The sequence below is a fragment of the Dromiciops gliroides genome, chromosome 4, assembly GCF_019393635.1.
Source record: "Dromiciops gliroides isolate mDroGli1 chromosome 4, mDroGli1.pri, whole genome shotgun sequence".
NCBI classification, from domain to species: Eukaryota; Metazoa; Chordata; class Mammalia; order Microbiotheria; family Microbiotheriidae; genus Dromiciops; species Dromiciops gliroides.
In genome coordinates, this window is record NC_057864.1 from 133,487,028 (window position 1) to 133,510,544 (window position 23,517).

General features: G+C 45.4%; 1 protein-coding gene across 1 annotated transcript; it reads left to right on the forward strand.

Annotated features, from left to right (window-relative positions):
- Positions 1-10,545: 10,545 nt before the first annotated feature.
- On the forward strand, positions 10,546-11,034 carry LOC122755728 (60S ribosomal protein L32-like). The gene has a single exon (XM_044004516.1). The coding sequence runs from the start codon at positions 10,561-10,563 to the stop codon at positions 10,993-10,995; it is 435 nt and encodes a 144-aa protein (XP_043860451.1). The 5' UTR covers positions 10,546-10,560; the 3' UTR covers positions 10,996-11,034.
- The last annotated feature ends 12,483 nt before the right edge of the window (positions 11,035-23,517 follow it).

The window sequence follows — 23,517 nt, forward strand, 5'->3', positions numbered from 1 at the left end:
ACTGCACCACCTAGCCGCCCCAAGAACCATACATTTTATCATCAATCATCATCAATCATCAATCATCAACCTTCATCACTATCACTCGAACCTCATATTCATCAATTAATTCTCATCATCATCAATCTGTCCTCCTCATCAATAAATCCTCCTCAATAAATTCTCATTTTCATCCAAGCATCATCAATCCATCTATCAATCAATCTTCATCATCATCATCATACATTACTCTTGCCTCTGCTTCAAATTTTTTTCAGTTACTATTATTAACTGTTTCCCTCTATCCTATTCCCTCCCTTAAGATATTTACATTGTTATCTAATTTCACCCTATCCCTCCTCAAAAGTGTTTTGCTTCTGACTACCTCCTCCCCCAATCTGCCCTCCCTTTTTTCACCCCTCCCTCCCTGAGTGTGCATGTTAATCCCTCCTTGAGCCAACTCAGATGAAATTAAGGTCTTTGAGCCAATTCTGATAGGTAAAAGGCTCATTCACTGCTCTGATCCTCCCCATCTCTCCCCCCTCCATAAGCCCTTTCCTGTTTCTTTTATGTGGGATTTCACCCCCATTTTACCTCTCCCCTTCCCCCTCCACCAGTGAAATCCTCTCACCCTTCAATTTTACCCTAAAGATGTCATCATGGGGCAGCTAGGTGACACACTGGAAAAAGCACCCACCCTGGACCCAGGAGGACCCAAGCCCAAATCCTGCTTCAGACACAAGACACTAACCCACTGCGCAACCCCAAACATGTCACCCAACTCCAGCCACCCCACAAAAAAAGATAAACAAAAATAAATGCTTTACAGATATCATCCCTTCATAATTAATTCCTACCTCTGCCCTCTGTCTAAATTTATTTCTATGATCTGCCCCAATACTGAGAAATTTCTTATGAGTTAGATGTATCATCTTCCCATGTAGGAATGTAAACAGTTTAACCTTTTAACACCCCTCATGATTTCTTTTTCCTGTTTACCTTTTTATGCTTCTCTAGGGTCTTGTATTTGAAAGTCAAATTTTCTTTTCAGTTCAGATCTTTTCATCATGAATACTTGAAAGTCCTTTTTTTCATTGAAGTCCCATTTTCCCCACTAAAGATTATACTCAGTTTTGTTGGGTAGGTGATTCTTGGCTGTAATCCTAATTCCTTTGCCCTCATGGAATATCATATTCCATGCCCTACAAGCCTTTAATGTAGAAGCTGCTAGATTTTGTGCTACCCTGACTGTGGCTCCACAGCACTTGAATTGTTTCTTTCTGGCTGCTTGTAATATTTTTTCCTTGACCTGGGAGCTCTGGAATTTGGCTATAATATCCTGGAAGTTTTCATTTTGGGATCTCTTTCAGGAGGTGATGGGTAAATTATTTCAATTTCTATTTTACCTTCTGTTTCTAGGATATCAGGGCAATTTTTCCTGAAAATCTCTTGGAAGGGGGCAGCTAGATGGTGCAGTGGATAGAGCACCGGCCCTGGATTCAGGAGTACCTGAGTTCAAATCTGACCTCAGACACTTAATACTTACTAGCTGTGTGACCCTGGGCAAGTTGCTTAACCCCAATTGCCTCACTAAAAAAAAAAAAAAATCTCTTGGAAGATGATGTCTAAGCTCTTGTTTTGATCATGGTTTTCAGGTAGTTCAATAATTTTCAAATTATCTCTCCTGGATCTATTTTCCATGTCAGTTGTTTTTTGAAGAAGATATTTCACATGCCCTCTATTTTTTTATTCATTTGGATTTGCTTTATTGTGTTTTGCTTTCTCATAAAGTCACTAGCTTCCATTTGTTCAATCCTAATTCTTAGGCAATTATTTTCTACAGAGAGCTTTTCCATTTGACTTTTCAAGCTGTTAACTTTTTTCTCATGACTTTCCTGCATCACTCTCATTTTTTCCTCTACCTTTCTTACTTTATCTTTAAAGTCCTTTTTGAGTGCCTCTTTGGCTTGAGACCAATTCATATTTTTCTTGGAAGCTTTGGATCTAGGAGCCCTAATGTTGCTATCCTCTTCTGAGGGTGTACCTAAATCTTCTTTGTCAATAAAGAAACTTTCTATGGGCCACATCTTTCTCTGTCTGCTCATCTTGCCTGTCTTTTACATGGCTTTTAACTCCTTCTTAAAGTGGGGCACTGCTTCCAGGGCACACTGTCCCAAGCTTCAGGGGGTTTCAAGTGATATAGTTTAAGGAGGAGCAAGTTCTTCACTCACCTGTCCTGCACTCTGGTCTGAAAATAATCCCTGGCCTACTTGCTCTTCAATCAGAAAACAAAATTTTTGTTTTGCTGGGTTGATAGTTCCAGTGAGCCTGTGCCCCTCTCCCACCTGGGCCACTGCTACTCAAGGCTTCTTCCTGGTTCCCAGCAGTGGTAAAACAACTGAATTCCACCTCAGCACCAGCAGAGACCTCTGTAATCTCCCCCTGGCCAACCATTCAGCCCTCTCTAGTTACTCCAGAAGACACTGGTGCTGCAGCCACTTCAGAGGCTCCAGAGGTCTCTTTCTCTGGCACAGCCTCCCTGGGGCTGGATCTGTGTTGGCTCAACCTCGGGGTTGGGTTCCACTCCTGCCCCAGCACAGCAAACCCCTCCTGCCACCTTCTAAACTGTCTTTTCCTGAAAAATAATCTCACCCCATCCTTTTGTGGGTTCTGCTGCTCCAGGTATTGTCTCATGGCATTATTTGAAGGGATTTGGAGGGATTTGGGGGAGAGCTCCGAGGAGTCACCGCCTGTCCTCCACCATCTTGCCTCTGCCCAGGAAGTTCCATTGTACACCATATCAAAAATATTGTGTGATGATCAGCTATGATAGACTTAGCTCTTTTCAGCAATAAAATGATCCAAGGTATTGCCAAAGGACTCACAATCAAAATGCTCTCCACATACAGAAAAAGAACTATGGATTCTGAATGCTGATTGAAGTACATACTATTTTCACTTTTGTTCTTGCTTTTGTTTTTGTTGTTAATTGTGAGGGAAAAATCCACCCTCTTCTCAATAATTCTCAGGAACTCGGCAGCGAAGTGACAAAGGCTTTATTTTCTTCTCATGAGAAGGAGGCACCCTAGTGTGCAGCTAGTGGGTGCCCAAAAAGGGGGCTCTCAGGCCCTGTTTTATACCCTAGTCCCTAACTCGAATGGACCTTCCCCTTTTTCATCACTGGTGGGGTTACAATCTACCTGCAAAAACTAGCTAATCGGAACGCAGTATTCCCACCCCTCTTCCTTGTATGGGCATGACTCAGGAGTGGACCTTATACTTCCTTATATGGACACAACTCTGGAGTGGACCTTGTTGAGACCAGGGCTCCTTGAACCATGTGACCTTGCTAACCTGAGGGGGTGGAGAGGATCTGAGACCTTTGTCCTACAAACAGGTCAGGGGGAGTATGACTGACTGTTATATCCACATTGAAAGGAGACAACTACCCATTTCTCACCTTACTGTTTCTTTTTTGTTTTTTTTTCTTTAGTTCTGATTCTTCTCTTACAACATGACTAAAGTGGAAATATGTTTAATATGATTTTAATGTATAACCTATATCAGATTCCTGTTTGGCTTCAGGAGGGGGGAGGAAAGGGAGGTTGGGAAAAATTTTTTGAAATCAAAATCTTACAAAAGTGAATGCTACAACCTCAGACACTTGAAACTTACTAGCTGTGTGACCCTGGGCAAGTCACTTAACCCCAATTGCCTCACAAAAAAACCCAACAACAACAAAACAAAACAAAACAAAACAAAAAGTGAATGTTGAAAACTCTCTTTATATGTAATTGGGAAAAAAATAAAGGTCTGGAAAGAAAAAGAATAAGTAAACCCTCTTCGCAGTGTAGTGGCAGCCCTAGTAGGCCTGGTCCAGTTAGAGGACACTCTAATTGTGAGGACACTCTGACTGCAAGAAATAATATGGTTGACCAACTTGCTGGGGTCAGTTAGAGGGTATTCTTTCCTTGGAAAAGCAAAGCAGTTAGTCAACCAGATAGTGAAGCAGAGGTGTCAAGGGTAACCAGAAATTAAGTGCCTTGAAATTTATAGCAGGAGTCTAACTAGAGCCCAGATGTTCTTATTATGTGACTAGGACCAGGTAGTGATGATAACCTCATGGCTCCAACTGTTTCAAACACTCCCACTCCCCAACATCTGTAACTATTCAGTTTCAAGTCCCTCTCCCCCAATTCTCCCATAAAAGCATTGTCTTTCCTCTGGCTGATTGAGGAACAAGCCATAAATCTGATCCTTCCCAGGAGTTGAAATTTAGACGACTTCTCCTGGTTATATCCCCTTGTGCCAAATAAAAAGAAGAGCTTTTATTTTTGACACTGATTGGATTGTGCATGCAAGTAATTCTTTAATAGAGGAATATCTAAGATCCAGTTTTATGGTGACAACAGGAATACTTGGCATCCTTTTTGCATTAAGACTAAAACAGTTCTATCAAGAACTATCCCTCGTTATCCAGCTTCTTTCTAGCCATGACAAAACTCTTGGGCTTCTCATAAGCCTTCACTCTTACTAGTCATTCCAGACTCAGTCTTCATAAAATTTTCCTTATGATGTTTCTCCATAAAATAGGAGTTCTAAGAATAAAGAAGTTTTTCTTCATCTTCTTTCCCCATGTCTTCTTCATAAATTTTTGATAGATTAAAGTTAAAAAAAATACACTGTCTTCCTGAATCTATAGGGAGAAGCATTTATCAGAATGACAGTTACAACTTTTACTCCCTTCTGCTATGCTCTATAAAGAAAAGAGTAATAGTTTCTCTTGAACCACCATCGTTTCTGTTTTCTGTTCCTCATTTTCTTGTGGTGAATTGGCCTTATTTGCTTTATCCTTCCTCTCCCCCAAATCTCATGAGAGAGAACAGAGACAGAGAAAGACAGGATCACACAGAGATAAAGAGAGACAAAGAGAACAAAAAGAAAGAGATGGCGATGGAGATGGAGAGTGGAGTGACAGAGACAGAAACAGACAAAGAGAGAAAGACAGAGAGAGATTTGAGGGAAGGAGGATGCTATTCCTCAGGATGTCTGGTTGGGGGCTTGAATCACAAGATTTTTTTTCTTTCTTAAAAGATTATTCTTTTTAAAATTTTTATTTATTTATTTTTTTGTGGGGCAATGAGGGTTAAGTGACTTGCCCAGGGTCACACAGCTAGTGTCAAGTGTCCGAGCTGGATTTGAACTCAGGTACTCCTGAATCCAGGGCTGGTGCTTTATCCACTGCGCCACCTAGCTCCCCCCAAAGATTATTCTTAAATTCCCTAAAAATCAGAGATTAAAAAATGAATCTGGGGGCAGCTAGGTGGCGCAGTGGATAGAGCACTGGCCCTGGAGTCAGGAGTACCTGAGTTCAAATCCGGCCTCAGACACTTAACACTTACTAGCTGTGTGACCCTGGGCAAGTCACTTAACCCCAATTGCCTCACTTAAAAAAAAAAAAGAATCTGGACCATTCATGGAATTCCTTGAGCAAACAATGAGCTAATAATGCTGGTATTAGAAGAAAAGAGGCTTGGTGTGTAGGGAATTGAGTCATCCACTTAAGAAGTAAATTGCCTTAAAGGACTCAAGCATATCTCCTCTCCTTTGTCCTACTTCCTGCAAGCAAGTTCAAAGACCCTTTCCCTCTCAGCCCTCAACTCCCCACTCTCACCCCTGAGTCAACTAGAGTTCACTTGAGAAGAGTTGGGTAAATGGTTTATCAAGATGATCTCCTTGTATTTGGGAAGATGTTAGAAGAGCAGGAGGAAATGGTTAGTTTTGCTAAAGCTGTCAAGACCAGTATAGTTCTGCAGAGCCTCTGTCCCCAGAAGTTAAAAGCACTTGCCATCTGGTCACATTTAAAGAGTTATTGAGACCTGAAGACGTTTCTGGAGTTTGGTAGTTATTCAATATTTGTGAAGAACTCTTTTATCATTGTAACTATCAACTATCTTGTGGATATGGAGCTTTAAAAAATCATAAGCAGAAGGGCAGAAAAGGGTAATCTGGCTTGGTCCTCTAACATTGTAGAGACTTATCTTGATTGCTGGATTTGTAAATCAGAAATCAACCTAGTTGGTTGGGAAATGTGATGCTGGATTTAGGACTTTCTGAGTAGCTTCCCATGTTCTTTTGCTAATCCAGGAAACTGTTGTGGTCCTATGCAGTAGTTTTTAAGACTTAGGAGCTTTTTGCAAAAGTCAGGCTGAAGAACTAAGAGAATGTTGTGCACAGAGACAGCAATATTGTTTGATGAAGAACTGTGAATGATTTAACTCTTCTCAACAATACAATGATCCAAGACAATTCCAAAGGACTATTGATGAAACATAATCTCCACCTCCAAAGAAAGAACTGATATTGATGTAACGCAGACTGAAGCATGCTAATTTTCACTTTCATTTTTTTCCTTTTATTCAAGTTTTCTTGTACAAAATGACTAATATGGTAATGCTTTATATAATTGTACATGTTTAGTCCATATCTGCTTACTCCTTCAGGGAGGGAAGAGGGGAGGGAGGGAAAGAGGAATAAAAATTGGAACTGAAAACTATAAATAAAAATGTTTATTACTTTAAAAGAAAGTCAAGCTGGCCAAATTATACTAGAAGCCAAAAACCTTTATTTGTTATATTTTTATTCAAACAACAAAGACATTAAGTCTTAAAGGGGTACCCACAGGGGAGGGAGCACAGAATGGAGAGGAAGGAGCAATAAGGAAAGGATACAACCAAAATGGTTGCTACCTGAAGTGCAATGGTCTTTGAGCAGTAGCTTGGGATAAAGGGGGTCCTGCAAAGATGTTCCTCTGCCTTACTTACTATTCCTCAATTCTGTTTTTGTTTTTGTTTTTGGGGTTTTTTTTGCAAGGCAATGAGGGTTAAGTGACTTGCCCAGGGTCACACAGCTAGTAAGTGTCAAGTGTCTGAGGCTGGATTTGAACTCAGGTCCTCCTGAATCCAAGGCCAGTGCTTTATCCACTGCGCCATCTAGCTTCCCTCGATTCTGTTTTTTAGTGGTTCATCCTAATGGGTGTGGCAAAAAGCTAACTTTCTATTGTGATAGATGACTAATTGGACCCCTATTTTATTCCAATCAGTTAAATCAGTTTGATTCAATTCTTTAGGGGTAATGATTACAAGTTCTGTATATTAGACCCCAGAGTTATGAACTGCAAATTATAAATTTACTTGCTTAATAATAGGAAGCTAACTAGAAGGCCTCCATCCTTATTTTTGCCTCGTTATGATGACCAAGCCCAGTGTGGTAGAGGTGACTCAATGACATGGAAATACGCTCAGTTATTTTTGTTGCTCTTCTGTCCTTCATCATCCTTCTATTGCCCACCATGGGAAGAGGGTCAGGAGCACTTGGCCAACAAGTGGTCCTGTTTTGCAGCCTGTGACCTGCCTATCTACTGGGCCATCAGCCCTTGTAGGTGTTTTGGCATTTGTTTATCAGCTCAACACGTGTGCCTGTTCACTGGCTTGATAGGAACTCCTGAAAGGTCAAGATAGATCTGTCAGGGTTGGCTAATTGGCTCTTTTCTCAGCCAGTGGGATTCTGTATTTTGTGTAGACCCTCCTGGAGGATCAAGGCCAAGATCTATCAACCAATAAGTTGAATCAATTGGTTTAATTGTTTGAGATGTCAATATCTATCAATATCTGCTTTCTCGCATCTTTCTAGGATTAGGTATAGTCTAATACAGGAGTCCATGGCCTCTTCTGCGTCATTTGAGTATCAAGTACTATAAAACTAAGGTCCTAGGGGAAGGGGACATTTCAGATCATGAGAAAGATCTGAGGTCCATTTAATTAGAGGAGGCCATGGACCCCTTAAGTGCTATTGGCTCAGAGCTTTGCCTCAGTTTCTTTTATTATAAGTTGAACAATTTTTGACTTCACACCATTTTATCCACCAAGGCAGCATACCAACTCCTCCATGCTGGAGCCTGACATCCCCAACACTGGGGCTATCAGAGATTAGGGCAGAGAGTGACATACCATAATTTTGCACACTAGGACAACCCACACAGATGGTCCAATAAGAAATAGGCTAGGTCATGGGGTTTTTTGAGATGGTATAGCATCTCCCTTTTGTGGATCTGCTTATTTTCCATCACAGATGTTACAGATTGGGAAGTAACAGAGATGGACTAGGAGACCATTGCTGTAAAAGTTTCCAGCAAGGAAGTTTCTGGGCACAGAAGATTCTAGAATGGAAAAATTCCAGGAAAAGCAAATGGTAATAGCCAGGAGCAACGGGGTGAGTAGGCTAGATCCATAAAACCAAATAGGTCTTCTGAACGACCATATAAGCCATCTGTGTTACATATTGAGGCCAACCTAGACACCTTTCAAACAGTTTTGTATCAGAACAATGGCCACTAAGCATTTGCCAATAGGGCCTAACTATCAGTGAAACCTAATGTATCATATGAAAGTCAGAGTTCTTAGCCTTGAAGTGGGCTATCACTAAAAAGTCTTGAGACTATGTACACAACTTGATTTCAGGTATGAACAGAAAACCACACACTGACCTGCTAATGTGGATATCACCGGCTTTGGCCAACCTTGAGTTTAGTGTAGTGGCTTGGGAGAACCAACATTTATGTGAATACCTCATCCTGTAAACTTCACAGATCTAAGAAAGGATCACCCCCATGGAGGAAGTAAAGGAGCTATGATTATAACCAAGAATAACCTACCCAGCAAAACTAAGTAGAATCCTTCAAGGGAAAAAAGAATTTTTAATGAAATAGAGGACTTTCAAGTATTTCTGATTAAAAGACCAAAGCTGAATAGAAAATTTGACTTTGAAATACAAAACTCAAGAGAAGCATAAAAAGGTAAACATGAAAGAAAAATCAAAAGAAACTCAGTAAGGTTAAACTATTTACATTCTTATATCAGAAGAGGATACTCATAACTCCTAAGAACTTTATTATTATTAGGGGAATTAGAAGGTCAGGGGGCATGGGTATGAGTTGACTATGATTGGATGATCTAAAAAATGAAGAGGTAGGAAAGAGTGATGCATTGAGGAGGAAGGGTAAGAAAAAGAAAGAATGGAGAAAATCATCTCATATAGAAGAGACATGAAAGGAAGAACTTTACAATGGAGGAGAAGCTGGAAAGGGTAGTGGTGGTGGCAGCAATGCTTGAACCTTACTCTTATTGGAATTGGCTCAATGAGGGAATAACATATACATTTGGTTGGATATAGAAATCTACCTTACCCTACACAGAAGTAGGAGGGGAAGGAAGTAAGAGAAAGTGGGGTGCTGATAGAAGAGAAGGTCCTGCAAAACAAAACAAAACAAAGAAAAAGAGTCTAGAAATCAGAACCCAACAATATGTTCTGTACAAGCAACACATTTTAAACAGAGAGACACACACAGACCAAAAATAAGGGGCTGGAGAAGAATTTATTATGCTTCAGCTGAGGTAAAAAAAAGTCAGGGGTAGCAATCATGACCTCAGACATAGCAAAAGTAAAAATAGACCTAATTAAAACAGATAAGCATGGAAACTACATTATAAGGCACCACAATGAAATGATACAAATATTTTTTTTTTTTTTTAGTGAGGCAATTGGGGTTAAGTGACTTTCCCAGGGTTACACAGCTAGTAAGTGTTAAGTGACTGAGGCCGGATTTGAACTGTAACAATTGGAATAACGCCACCTGCTGGATACTTACTGTAGAGGAGTTCTGCCCATGAAGGGAAGGTCTTTGAGGGCAAGACCAGGAGTCAGGAAGTGACGCGGGCTAGTGGGAGGAGGAAGGAAGAGACTGGCGCTCAGTCTCGCGTTCTTTTCCTGGGGACGCTGGCGGAGAAGGGAGCTAGAAATGTGCTCTCCCTTTAATAGATAGGAATCTAGGCCTTTCTCTCTCTCTTTACCAAATTCTTATTCTCCTTAATAAATGCTTAAAAGTCTAACTCTTGCTAAAGCTTATAATTTATTGGCGACCACTCATTAGATATTTTAGACAGACTAGCTAGAATTTTAGCCCTTAACAGAACTCAGGTCCTCCTGACTCCAGGGCCGGTGCTCTATCCACTGAGCCACCTAGCTGCCCCGAAATGATACAAATATTAAATGTATATACACCACATGGCATAGCATCCAATATATAAAGGAAAAGTTAAGTGAATTATAAGAGGAAAACTATATTAGGGGGGACTTCAATTCTCCCCTCTCAGAACTAGGTAAATCTAAATGTAATATAAATAAGAAAGAAGTTAAAGAAATGAATAGAATTTTTAGAAAAGTTAGATATGGTATACCTTTGGAGAAGAACGAATGTAAATAGAAAGGAATATACATGGCTGTACATGGCACCTTTACAAAAATTGACCATGTATTAGGGCATAAAAACCTCACAAATAAGTGCAGAAATATCAAATGCATCCCTTTTGGACCATAATGTAATAAAAACTACATTTAATAAAGGGCCATTGAAAAAGATGAAAAGCAAATTGGAAATGAAATAATCTAATTCTAAAGAATGAATGGGCTCTCTCTTTTCCTCGGCGCATCCCGAGGAGGGGCAGCTCTCTCTTCACCAGCACCATGCCTGCCCTCAGACCGCTCGTGAAGCCCAAAATCGTCAAGAAGAGGACCAAGAAGTTCATTCGTCACCAGTCAGACCGATATGTCAAGATCAAGAGAAACTGGTGTAAACCAAGAGGCATTGACAACAGAGTGCGAAGACGATTCAAGGGCCAGATCTTGATGCCCAATATTGGTTATGGAAGCAATAAGAAGACAAAACACATGTTACCTAGTGGATTCAGGAAGTTTCTGGTGCACAATGTCAAAGAGCTAGAAGTGCTGCTGATGTGCAACAAATCTTACTGTGCTGAAATTGCTCACAATGTTTCCTCGAAGAATCGGAAAGTCATAGTTGAGAGAGCAGCTCAGCTAGCCATCAAGATTACCAATCCAAACGCTAGATTGAGGAGTGAAGAAAATGAGTTAAAATTTGCATATTTTTATTTGTGTTAAATAAACCACCAATGACAAAAACCAAAAAAAAAAAAAAAAGAATGAATGGGTCAAAGAACAAATAGAAACAATCAATAATTTCATTAAAGAGAATGACAACAATGAGACAACACAACATAGTTTATGGGAAGCAACCATATCAGTACTTAGGGGAAAGTTTATATCTCTACATATTTATATCAATTAAATAGAGCAAGAACAGGTCAATGAATTGGGCATGCAACTAAAGAAATTAGAAAAAGAACAAATGAAAAATCCCTAATTAAACAGCAAATGAGAAATTTTGAAAATCAAAGAAGAGATTAATAAAGTAGAAAGTAAGAAAACCATTGAACTAAGAAATAAAACCAGGAGCTGGTTTTAGGGGGGCAGGGCGGAAATCCCAACAAAATAAATCATTTTATTTTTAAAAAAAGAAAGAAGGAAACCAATTTACCAATATCATAATTTTTTAAACAATGAATTAGTCACGAATGAAGAGGAAATGAAAGCAATTGTTTGGAGCTATTTTGCCCAATACAGGCACTTGACTATCCTAGAGAAACTTTATTTCCACCCAAAGATATCTATTAGCAATTCAACCAGCAAAGTATATGCCAGGATAATTAGGAAGTCATCCTAATCCCAGGTACTGAGGTGATGAAAATTACTTACCCAATATAAATAAAGGGATTGTATGTGTATTACATATACATGCAAATATAGATACATACATATGTACATATGTGTGTATACATATAATATATGTGTGTATGTATACAGATATATGTGTATATATAAGTGTGTGTATATGTAGAGAGAGAAGAAGAAGGAGGAAGAGGAGGAGGGAAGAGGGAAAGGGGTGGGGCTGGTAAGGATATAGTTTTCAAATACAGGGCAGGATACATGATGAAATATTGGACCCAATACCAGTTGCAATAGGCAGACAGATTATGTCAGCCTGAGGGTTGCATGGATAATAATAGTCAAGATGATGTCTCTGTGTCTTGAGAAATGTCTATTTTTCCTTTTACAACCTTGCTTTTCTGACCCTTCCCTGCCTCTATTCTGTAACCTTGTTTCCTTTTCCTTCCTTGGTTATATTGTTATTCACCCTAGGTATCTTGGGGAGGGGGTTGCAGCAGGGCCCATACAATGCCCCACTATAAGCTATCTCAGAATTCTGCTGCTATGTAGTCCAGTGAGGTTGGGATTGATAAAGAACTAGAAAAAAAAAAGACAAATGAAGCCAGTTTCCTTCTGGACAGACCCTTCCAGGGAGCAATGTGCCTAAATGTGGAGCTGAGCCGAACCATAGGAAAAATACAAAAAGGATCCCATCCCTCAGTTGAAGGCTGGTACATAATAGCCGCACGTACAGATAGATAAGAATTTCCCTATAGGAAAGTTTCCTACAACGTAAAAACAGGTCCAAGTGAAAGTCTTCCTGAGCATTTTATGACCCTAATTACCACAGTCTCCAAGAACACACAGGACAATAATCCCCTGGCCTTCCCGGCGGGGCGGGGCAGGGCTCGGCTCAGCCCAGTTTGCTCGCCCAGTCCCCGCTCAGCCGCCCCGGCACAGCTCCGCTCGGCCCGCCCCGCCCCCACCCCACCCGGGCTCGGCCCAGCTCCGCTCGGCTCGCCCCGCCCCGGCGCGGCACGGCTCGGCTCGGCCCGCCCCGGCGCGGCAAGGCCCGGTTCCGCTCGCCCCGCCCCCGCTCGGCACGGCCCGCCCCCGCTCAGCTCGGCCCGCCCCGGCGCGGCACGGCCCGGCCCGGCTCGGCTCGCCCCGCCCCGGCGCGGCACGGCTAGGCTCGGCCCGCCCCGGCGCGGCACGGCCCGGTTCCGCTCGGCCCGCCCCCGCTCGCCTCGGCCCGCCCCGGCGCGGCTCGGCCTGCCCCGCCCCGGCGCGGCTCGGCCTGCCCCGCCCCGGCGCGGCACGGCCCGGCCCGGCTCGGCTCGCCCCGCCCCCGCTCGGCACGGCTCGGCTCGCCCCGCCCCGGCGCGGCTCGGCTCGCCCCGCCCCGGCGCGGCACGGCCCGCCCCAGCGCGGCACGGCTGGGCTCGCCCCGCCCCGGCGCGGCACGGCTCGGCTCGCCCCGCCCCCGCTCGGCACGGCCCGCCCCGGCGCGGCACGGCTCGGCTCGCCCCGCCCTGGCGCGGCACGGCCCGCCCCGGCGCGGCACGGCCCGTTTCCGCTCGGCCCGCCCCCGCTCGCCTCGGCCCGCCCCGGCGCGGCACGGCCCGGTTCCGCTTGGCCCACCCCCGCTCGCCTCGGCCCGCCCCGGCGCGGCACGGCTCGGCTCGCCCCGCCCCCGCTCGGCACGGCTCGGCTCGCCCCGCCCCGGCGCGGCTCGGCTCGCCCCGCCCCGGCGCGGCACGGCCCGCCCCAGCGCGGCACGGCTCGGCTCGCCCCGCCCCGGCGCGGCACGGCCCGCCCCAGCGCGGCACGGCTCGGCTCGCCCCGCCCCGGCGCGGCACGGCTCGCCCCGGCGCGGCACGGCTCGGCCCGGCTCGGCCCGGCTCGGCTCGCCCCGCCCCCGCTCGGCACGGCCCACCCCCCGCTCGCCTCGGCCCGCCCCGGTGCGGCACGGCCCGCCCCAGCGCGGCACGGCTCGGCCCGCCCCGCCCCGGCGCGGCACGGCCCGGCCCGGCTCGGCTCGCCCCGCCCCCGCTCGGCACGGCTCGGCTCGCCCCGCCCCGGCGCGGCTCGGCTCGCCCCGCCCCGGCGCGGCACGGCCCGCCCCAGCGCGGCACGGCTCGGCTCGCCCCGCCCCGGCGCGGCACGGCCCGCCCCAGCGCGGCACGGCTCGGCTCGCCCCGCCCCGGCGCGGCACGGCTCGGCTCGCCCCGCCCCCGCACGGCACGGCTCGGCTCGCCCCGCCCCGGCGCGGCACGGCCCGCCCCAGCGCGGCACGGCTCGGCTCGCCCCGCCCCGGCACGGCTCGGCCCGGCTCGGCCCGGCTCGGCTCGCCCCGCCCCCGCTCGGCACGGCCCGCCCCGGCGCGGCACGGCTCGGCTCGCCCCGCCCCGCCCCGGCGCGGCTCGGCCCGCCCCGCCCCGGCGCGGCACGGCCCGGCCCGGCTCGGCTCGCCCCGCCCCCGCTCGGCCCGGCTCGGCTCGCCCCGCCCCGGCACGGCTCGGCTCGCCCCGCCCCGGCGCGGCACGGCTCGCCCCGGCGCGGCACGGCTCGGCCCGGCTCGGCTCGCCCCGCCCCCGCTCGGCACGGCCCGCCCCGGCGCGGCACGGCCCGGTTCCGCTTGGCCCACCCCCGCTCGCCTCGCCCCGCCCCGGCCCGGCCCGGCTAGGCTCGCCCCGCCCCGGCGCGGCACGGCCCGCCCCAGCGCGGCACGGCTCGGCTCGCCCCGCCCCGGCGCGGCACGGCTCGGCTCGCCCCGCCCCCGCACGGCACGGCTCGGCTCGCCCCGCCCCGGCGCGGCACGGCCCGCCCCAGCGCGGCACGGCTCGGCTCGCCCCGCCCCGGCCCGGCCCGGCTCGGCTCGCCCCGCCCCCCGCTCGGCACGGCTAGGCTCGCCCCGCCCCGGCGCGGCACGGCCCGCCCCAGCGCGGCACGGCTCGGCTCGCCCCGCCCCGGCGCGGCACGGCCCGCCCCAGCGCGGCACGGCTCGGCTCGCCCCGCCCCGGCACGGCACGGCTCGCCCCGGCGCGGCACGGCTCGGCCCGGCTCGGCCCGGCTCGGCTCGCCCCGCCCCCCGCTCGGCACGGCCCGCCCCGGCGCGGCACGGCTCGGCTCGCCCCGCCCCGGCGCGGCACGGCCCGCCCCAGCGCGGAACGCCTCGGCTCGCCCCGCCCCGGCGCGGCACGGCTCGGCTCGCCCCGCCCCGGCGCGGCACGGCCCGCCCCAGCGCTGCACGGCTCGGCTCGCCCCGCCCCGGCGCGGCACGGCTCGGCTCGGCCCGCCCCGGCGCGGCAAGTCCCGGTTCCGCTCGCCCCGCCCCCGCTCGGCACGGCCCGCCCCGGCGCGGCACGGCTCGGCTCGCCCCGCCCCGGCGCGGCACGGCCCGCCCCAGCGCGGCACGGCTCGGCTCGCCCCGCCCCGGCGCGGCACGCCCGGTTCAGCTCGGCCCGGCCCGGCTCGGCTCGCCCCGCCCCGGCGCGGCACGGCCCGGTTCAGCTCGGCCCGCCCCGGCGCGGCACGGCCCGCCCCAGCGTGGCACGGCCCGCCCCGGCGCGGCACGGCCCGGTTCCGCTCGCCCCGCCCCCGCTCGGCACGGCTAGGCCCGCCCCGGTGCGGCATGGCCCGGTTCCGCTCGCCCCGCCCCCGCTCGGCTCGCCCCGCCCCCACGCGGCACAGCTCGGCTCACCCCGCCCCCGCTCGCCTCGCCCCTGCCCGGCTCCGCTCGGCCTGCCCCCGCTCGGGCCCCCCCCCCCCCCCCCCCCCCCCCCCCCCCCCCCCCCCGCCGGGAAGACCAGGAGATTATTCTCCTGTGTGTTCTTGGAGACTGTGGTAATTAGGGTCATAAAACGCTCAGGAAGAAAAGACTTTCACTTGGACCTGTTTTTACTTTGTAGGAAACTTTTCCATAGGGAAATTCTTATCTATCTGTATGTGTGGCTATCATGTGCCAGCCTTCAACTGAGGGATGGGATCCTTTTTGTATTTTTCCTATAGTTCTATAGATATTTTAAGGAACTCAGAATTTTAATATAATTTAATATAACAAAACACTTTCAGGGATTTGCTCATTTTGTCCCCACAGTAACTCTGTGGGAAGCAATGCATGATAGATGAGGAAACTGAGACTGAAAAAAAGTTAAGTAACTTGCTAAAGATCACAGTTACTAAGTGGTGAGGTTGGTCCACAGTGAAGTCTTCTTTCTACTATACCATGTTGTTTCATTCCTGCTCAGAGGAATATCATTATTACATTTTTCTTTTATTAAATAATATTTTATTTTTTCCCAAATTATATGTTAAAACATTTTTTTTTTAGTGAGGCAATTGGGGTTAAGTGACTTGCCCAGGGTCACACAGCTAGTAAGTGTTAAGTGTCTGAGGCCGGATTTGAACTCAGGTACTCCTGACTCCAGGGCCGGTGCTCTATCTACTGCGCCACCTAGCTGTCCCTTAAAACAATTTTCAACATTAAAATTTTAAAAAAATTTTATTTAAAGTTTTGAGTTCTAAATTCTATCCCCACTCTCTGAAATGCTAAACAGTTATAGGTTATATATGTGTAATTATCTAAAACACTTCCATTTGTCATTTTGTATAAGACTCGAATAAAAGAAAACAATGAAAAAAAGAAAGTGAAAAATAGTAGACTTCAGTCTGTATTCAATTAATACCAGTTCTTTCTCTGGAGGCAGATAGTATGCTTCATTATTAGTCCTTTGGGATTGTCTTGGATCTTTGTATTACTGAGAAGAGCTAAGTCATTTACAGTTGTTCATTGCTGTGTACAATGTTCTCCTGGTTCTGTTCGTGTAAGTCTTTCTAGTTTTTTTCTGAAATAATCCTGCTTGTCATTTCTTTCAGCACAATAACATTCCATTACAATCATATACCACAGCTCATTTAGCCATTCCCTAATTGATGAGCATCCCTTTGATTTCCAGTTCTTAGCCACTACAAATAGTATCACATTTTTTTTCTTCAAAGAAGAAAATTAGGACACTTGGTTAAACAAAAGACATTCCTTTTGAAATGCCTTGTTAAAGGTGCACTCTTACCATGAGTTTGGGAGTTCTGAGCTATAGTAGGGCTGAAGCTGATTGGGTGTCAATGTGGTAAACCCTGTAGAGCAGAGAGCCAGAAGGCTACTAAAGGAGGGTGAACAAGTCCAGGTTAGGAAAGTGGAACAGGTCAAAAGCTTCTTGTGTAGATCATAATGGGGTCCATCCTGTGAGCGACTACTGCGCTTTTAGCTTGGGTGAGTTAGGAAGCAGGTAGGTGGCAGAGAAGCCAGGCTTGGAGTCAGGAAGATCATAGTTAAAATCCATCCTCAGGCACTTACTGGTTAGCTGTGTGACCTTGGGCAAGTCACATGGTCTTGTTGACCCTTAAAGGGCTATATAACTATAATTTATTGTTACTGGCTTGTTACAGTTGCAAAGCATTTCTCCCACTGGCCATCTGTGATGGTGTTATCCCCATATACTTGGTCCAAATTCCTTCCATGAAAATCTTACTTTGTTTTGACATCAAAATAGGGATTTTGTTTAGGGTATAATACACATTACCTGGAAGTGGTAGTCAATACTCTATCTCATTCTCATGAAGATGAATTAGATACTAAATTATCCAGTTTCCCCTTATGATGACACTCTAGAAAAGAGGAGATAAGGACAGGCTAATTTCATTTGGGTCTGGGAGAGTTGGTAAGAAGAGGGTGTGGCAGCTGGAAAATAGTATGGAATAGAAAGTAGATGAGTGTATAGGAGAGTGTCCAGGGTGTTAGTAAAAGAATGAGTGCTGTGCCCTTGAGAGGATAGGGTAATGGGATCTTTTAGGGTAGAGGTTAAGAGGTAGAGAGGAAAGAAGGGTAGGGGAAGGATGATGGTACTATACCAAAGAGAGCCTAGGCAAGTCTTGTTTAGTACCAGACCTAGCCAAAGAGTTTGACTACCTAGGTGGGAGGGGGAACCCAATAAATTGTATTTGTCTATGCTTTAGTATTTGTAAAGATCCCAGGAATGCGTTGGATGGACCAGAATTGTTGGGAGTCAGAAGAGTAAATTCCCTCCAAAATGGCCTGGATTAGATGATATTTCATATTGTTCAGTCATGTCTGACTCTTTGTGATCCCATTTGGGGTTTTCTTGGCAAAAATACTTGAGTGGTTTTCTATTTCCTTCTCCTGCTCATTTTACAGATGAGGAAACTGAGGCAAACAGGGTTAAGTGACTTTCCCAGGGTCACATGGCTAATAAGTGTCTGAGGCCAGATTTGAAGACGAGTTTTCCTGACTTCAGGCCAGGCACTCTATCCACTGTACCATTGTGCTGCCCTGCTAGTTTTAATTAGGCAAGAGGAAAGCAATAGATCCCTGAATTGGTTTCCTTTTTTTGAATGATAATTCTTGAAATAAGCTTTCACAGCTTTAGTATTGTTCCAGGGCCTCAGAATCTGGAAGTTCAAAAAAGTCTACAGATTTCTTTCCAGGTACTATAATTCTACAGAAAATAAGGAGAGTGTGTTCAATTGTCCATTTGATCTGTGGAACATGGTGAATACTCTCAGTCTTCTGGTCTCTCCTCAGTGTAGAGACCAGGACACAGGTGTACTGTGGTTCAGTTGCATCTGGTTGAAGCTGTAAATCCAGCTCATACAGTTCAGTTGTTCTTCAGGTGATGGAGCCTGTATGCAGCCCCAAATGTAGAACCCTTGTTACCTATACTCTAGGCAATCACCTGTGTTTGTGAGGTGGACTTGGTCACAACCTAAGGGGCAGTGATGTTAGGCAGCAGCCACAGGGACGATGATGATAACAGCTAACTTTTCTCTAATGCTTTCAGGTTCAGAAAGCACCTTTTATGTTGCAACACTGAGGAAGGTGCTATTTTCTACCATGAGTATTATCTCCATTTTGTAGGGAGGAAACTGACCCTAGAGAAGATTTAGGGGGGAAATGACAGCTATTTTCATGTAATTGAAAGCCTATCATTTGGGAGAGAGATGAGACTTTTTTTTGCTTAGCCCCAGAAGGCAGAACTATGAGCAGTGGGTGAGAGTTGTACCAAGGTAGATTTCAGTTCCTGATTTCTTCCTGGTTACTATGTCATCTTTGAATTTTGTGGCCCTGCTTCATACCTTTTCCCATTGAAACCAAAAGCTCCACTCTGCATCTCTAAGAGTGGGTGATTTTCCACATATATCATATACACACACACACACACACATATACACACATGTATACACACACACACACACACACACACACACACACACACACACTGAACTCCATATTAATTAAGATGCAATCATAACCCCTAACCTACTTTTTTTTTTGGTGAGGCAATTAGGGTTAAGTGACTTGCCCAGGGTCACACAGCTAGTAAGTGTCAAGTGTCTGAGGCCGGATTTGAACTCAGGTCCTTCTGAATCTAGGGCCAGTGCTCTATCCACTGGGCCACCTAGCTGCCCCACCTCTAACCTACTCTTAGTTCTATTTATCTAGCCAGTCTTCAGCCTCCTTTGCTGAATCACCCTCCAAGCCCTACTTCCCTGGGCCCTCTTTTCTTCACACCCACTCTCTATGTGATATCCTCAGTTCCCATGGGTTCAGTTATTGCCATGCTGATGATGCCAAGATCCAGGAGTGGTCTCTCGCCTGAGCTCTTTGTTAACAATTGTCTTTTGGACATTTTGAACTGGATGTGTTACAGGAACCTCAACTCAACATATCTAAAATAGATTTTTTTTTACTTCTTCCTTTAAAACTCTCCTTTCTTCTGAACTTTTCTATTTCTGTCACAGGTTCCACAGTTCTCTCTGTCAAATTGGTTTAATTTCCCCTCAGCTCTTCATTCTCTATCACATCCCCCACATCCAATTCATTTTTGACAATTCTACCTCCACAGGTAGAATCTATTCTGATTTCTTATAGGCATCCCATTCTCCCCAACATGGCCACCACCCTAGTTCAGTCATTTGTTGTTTCTTACCTGGACTAGGGGTCTCTTAATATGTCTCTCTTCCCCAAATCACTCCCTGCCTCTCCTTCAGTACATCTGCACAACTGCCAAAATAATGTTTAAAGCCCAGGTCTGACTATGTTGCTGACATACAGTAGGCACATAATGTTTGATGACTGAGAAAAATCTCCCTATCCATTCAACCTGTCCAAAAGTAGAATGGGATGCCTCAAGAGGTTATAGGTTCCCCATCACTGGAGGTCTTGTAGAGATTTCTGTTTATATATTGGCCGGATTACATGACACCAGGGTTCCTTCCAACTCTATTATCTGTGGACTCTAAAATCTCTTCCAACTTTAAAGTTCATCTGTTATCCTAGGTCACTATGATCTGTACTCTGATCATGTCTACAACTTTTTTGGTAAAATTTTTAGAATTTTAAACAAATACAAAATGAGAAAAGAAAAAAAGTTGCCATTCATACAGCAAAACATAGGAGAGGATTAAATATAAAACAATATATTTACATTTCAAGAAAAACTCTATAAAAATACTATATATTGTTTACAAATCTATCCGGCTATTCTTTGCTTCCTTGTTGGTTTTCTTTTATTCTCTTCTGTATACTTTGTTTTGTTTTGTTTTTTCTGCGGGGCAATGAGGATTAAGTGACTTGCCCAGGGTCACACAGCTAGTAAGTATCAAGTGTCTGAGACTGGATTTGAACTCAGGTCCTCCTGAATCCAGGGCCACTCACAACCATTTTTCACCTGAAAAAATTTTACACAACCCTGGTTATATAGGTATATAAAATGTAAAACATTTTGCTGTTGCCAATTGTTTTTGGTGACTCCCCACATTCAGTTACATGACCCCATATGGGGTCACGATCCACAATTTAAGAAGCTTTGTCCTATACCACAGCAATATTCCGACGTAATAACATCCTATCTGAGAGATTGTCCCCCCCCCCCATTTTCTGCATTCCCTCTATTCTTGGCTACATGGGTTTTATTTATATTTGAAGAAATTTAATTTAAAATAATCGACATTATGCATTTTATACTTCTGTAATGCTCTCAATGTCTACAATTAATGCTTACTCTGTGTGTATGTGTCTTTTGCTTAGGCCAACGTCTGCAGATTACGATTAACGGTGCCCCCTGACTGCTCAGTTTCAGAGCAAAGTGAAAAGAAAGAGGAAAGAAAAGAGCAAGTAAGTAGTCTTGGTGCCTGAACCCTATCAGGTGAAAGGTATGTGGACCTACTTTAAAACAACAGCAGACAACAACAAATGATCCCTATGCCTCTCAGCACTGCTGGTGGAGGCCTGCTTTTTCCTTGAAAGGCTATTCACTGGTACTGAATGTCAGGAGCTCAGTTAATAAAAAGCACCATCAATCCCTCCCTGATCTCATTTTACATTTCCCCAGGAGACCTGCCTTTCCTCTCTATCCAGGCTGCCTCCTTTTCTCTCTCTCTCATTCTCCTGTTTCTTCACCAACACTATTGAGCTATGTACTTCTGAAGCCTTTGAGGACACTGACTTTCTAGCAGGTGGTACTCTGAGGAAAGGCCCCTTTCTAACTGAGAAGTGTCGCTCAGGGTAATCAAAATGCAGCATTGTTTGTAGGTACTAGGATGTTGCCAAGCCTTTTTTTTTTTTTGGCCACAGACACAGTAGACTTGACTCTAATTACTCAGCTGGCCTCAAATCTCCCTCTGTTGGAAGGAATTTTCATTGACGTCACAATAGTGTGGATATCTGGGTACTGTTTAAAGGCAAATGAAAAGGTGTGTGATAAGCTGTAGACTTAGAAAAATGAAGAAAAAAAAGGGAACAGGGGAATAGGCCCCTGAAAAGCAGGTTAGGCACAGTCCCATGATGCCAAGCCCCCGGGCAATATCCAAGGACACAGAGCATGGGTGCTCCCTTTGTGCTCTAGAAAAGTACAGAAATGGATTATTCTCAGGCCACCAGACAATTATAATGTTGACATCTGGAGTAGCCTGGCTTTAGAAGATAGGGAACTAAGAATGTTCTTTCACAATTCCATTATGACTTAGAGACATATTCACATATGTAAATAGTATATGCACATATATATATGATATATATACAATATAGTACACAATACATATATATACATAATAATATGCCAATAAATCTAATAATATAAGTGAAATGGATGGATAGTTACAAAAATATAAACTGCCCAGATTAACAGAAGAGGAAATAGAATCTTTAAATAATCTCATTTTAGACAAAGAAATTGAACAAACCATCAATGAGCTCCCTAAGGAAAAAAATCCTCAGGACCAGATGGATTCACAAGTGAATTCTACCAAACATTTAAAGAACACTTAGTTTTGATACTTTATAAACTATTTGGAAAAATAGGCAAAGAAGAAGCCCTTTCAAATTCCTTTTATGACACAAATATGGTGCTGAAATCTAAACCAGGGACAGCAAAAACAGAGAAGGAAAACCACAGACCACTTTCCCTAAATGAATATTGATGTAAAAAAAATTTACAAAAAATTTTACAAAAAATACTAGTACAGAGATTACAGCAATACATCACAAAGATCATACATTATAAACAGATGGGATTTATATCAGGAATGCAGAGCTGGTTAAATATTAGGAAAACTATCAGCATAATTGATCATCTCAGTAATAAAACCAACAAAAATCATATGATTAGCTCAATAGATGGAGAACTATATAATGCTCATTCCTTTTAAAAACACTATAAAGAATAGGAATGAAAGAGTTTTCCTTAAAATGATGGGTAGTATCCATCTAAAGCTATCAGCAAGCATAATCTGTAATGAGGATAAAATAAAAGTTTGTCCAATAGGATCAGGGGTGCAGAAAGGATGACATTATCACCACTATTATTCAATATCATACTAGAAATCCTAGCTATGGTAAAAAGAAGAAAAAATTAAGGAATTATACTAGGTGACAAGGAAACAAAATTATCATTCTTTGTAGATCATATGATGGTGTAAGGGGCTAAAATTCTAGCTATACTGTCTAAAATATCTAATGAGTTGTCCCCAATAAATTATAAGCTTTAGCAAGAGTTAGAATTTTAAGCATTTATTAAGGAGAAGAATTTGGTGAAGAGAGAGAAAGGCCTAGATTCATCTATCTATCAAAGGGAGAGCACATCTTTAGCTCTGCTCTCCACCAGAGTCCACATGAAAGAGAGCGAGAGCACCAGCCTCGCCCTCTCTTCCTCCCACAAGCAAATGTCACTTCCTGACGCCAAAGAGCCAGATGTCTTGCCCTCAGACTCCTTCTCCTCATGGCTGAGCTTTGCTACAGTAAGTCTCCAGCAGATGGCATCATTCCGATCGTTACAATGGTTTACTCAGAAAATTTGAAAGAATAAACTAAAAAACTAGTTGAAACAATTTACAACTTTAGCAAAGTTGCAGATTATAAAATAAACCCATATAAATCATCGGCATTTCTATATACTACCAATAAAGTCCACTAGCAAGAGATAGAAATAGAAATTCCATTTAAAGTAACTATAGACAACATAAAATACAAGGGAGTCTACCTGCCAAGACAAACCCAGGAACTATATGAACACAATCACAAAGTACTTTTCACACAAATAAAGCAAATCTAAATAACTGGAAAAATATTAATTGCTCATGGGTAGACTGAGCCAATATAATAAAAATAACAGGTCTACCCAAATTAATTTATTTATTCAGTGCCATACCAATCAAACTACCAAAGAATTATTTTATAGAGCTAGAAAAAATAATAACACAATTCATCTGGATGAACAAAAGGCTAAGAATATCAAGGAAATCAATGAAAAAATATATGAAGGAAGATGGCCTAGCAGCACTAGACCTCAAACTATATTACAACGTGGTAATCATCAAAATCATCTGGTATTGGCTAAGGAA

Bases quoted from the DNA above. Each gene is read 5' to 3' on its own strand.
- LOC122755728 (XM_044004516.1), top strand. From the start codon at position 10,561: ATGCCTGCCCTCAGACCGCTCGTGAAGCCCAAAATCGTCAAGAAGAGG.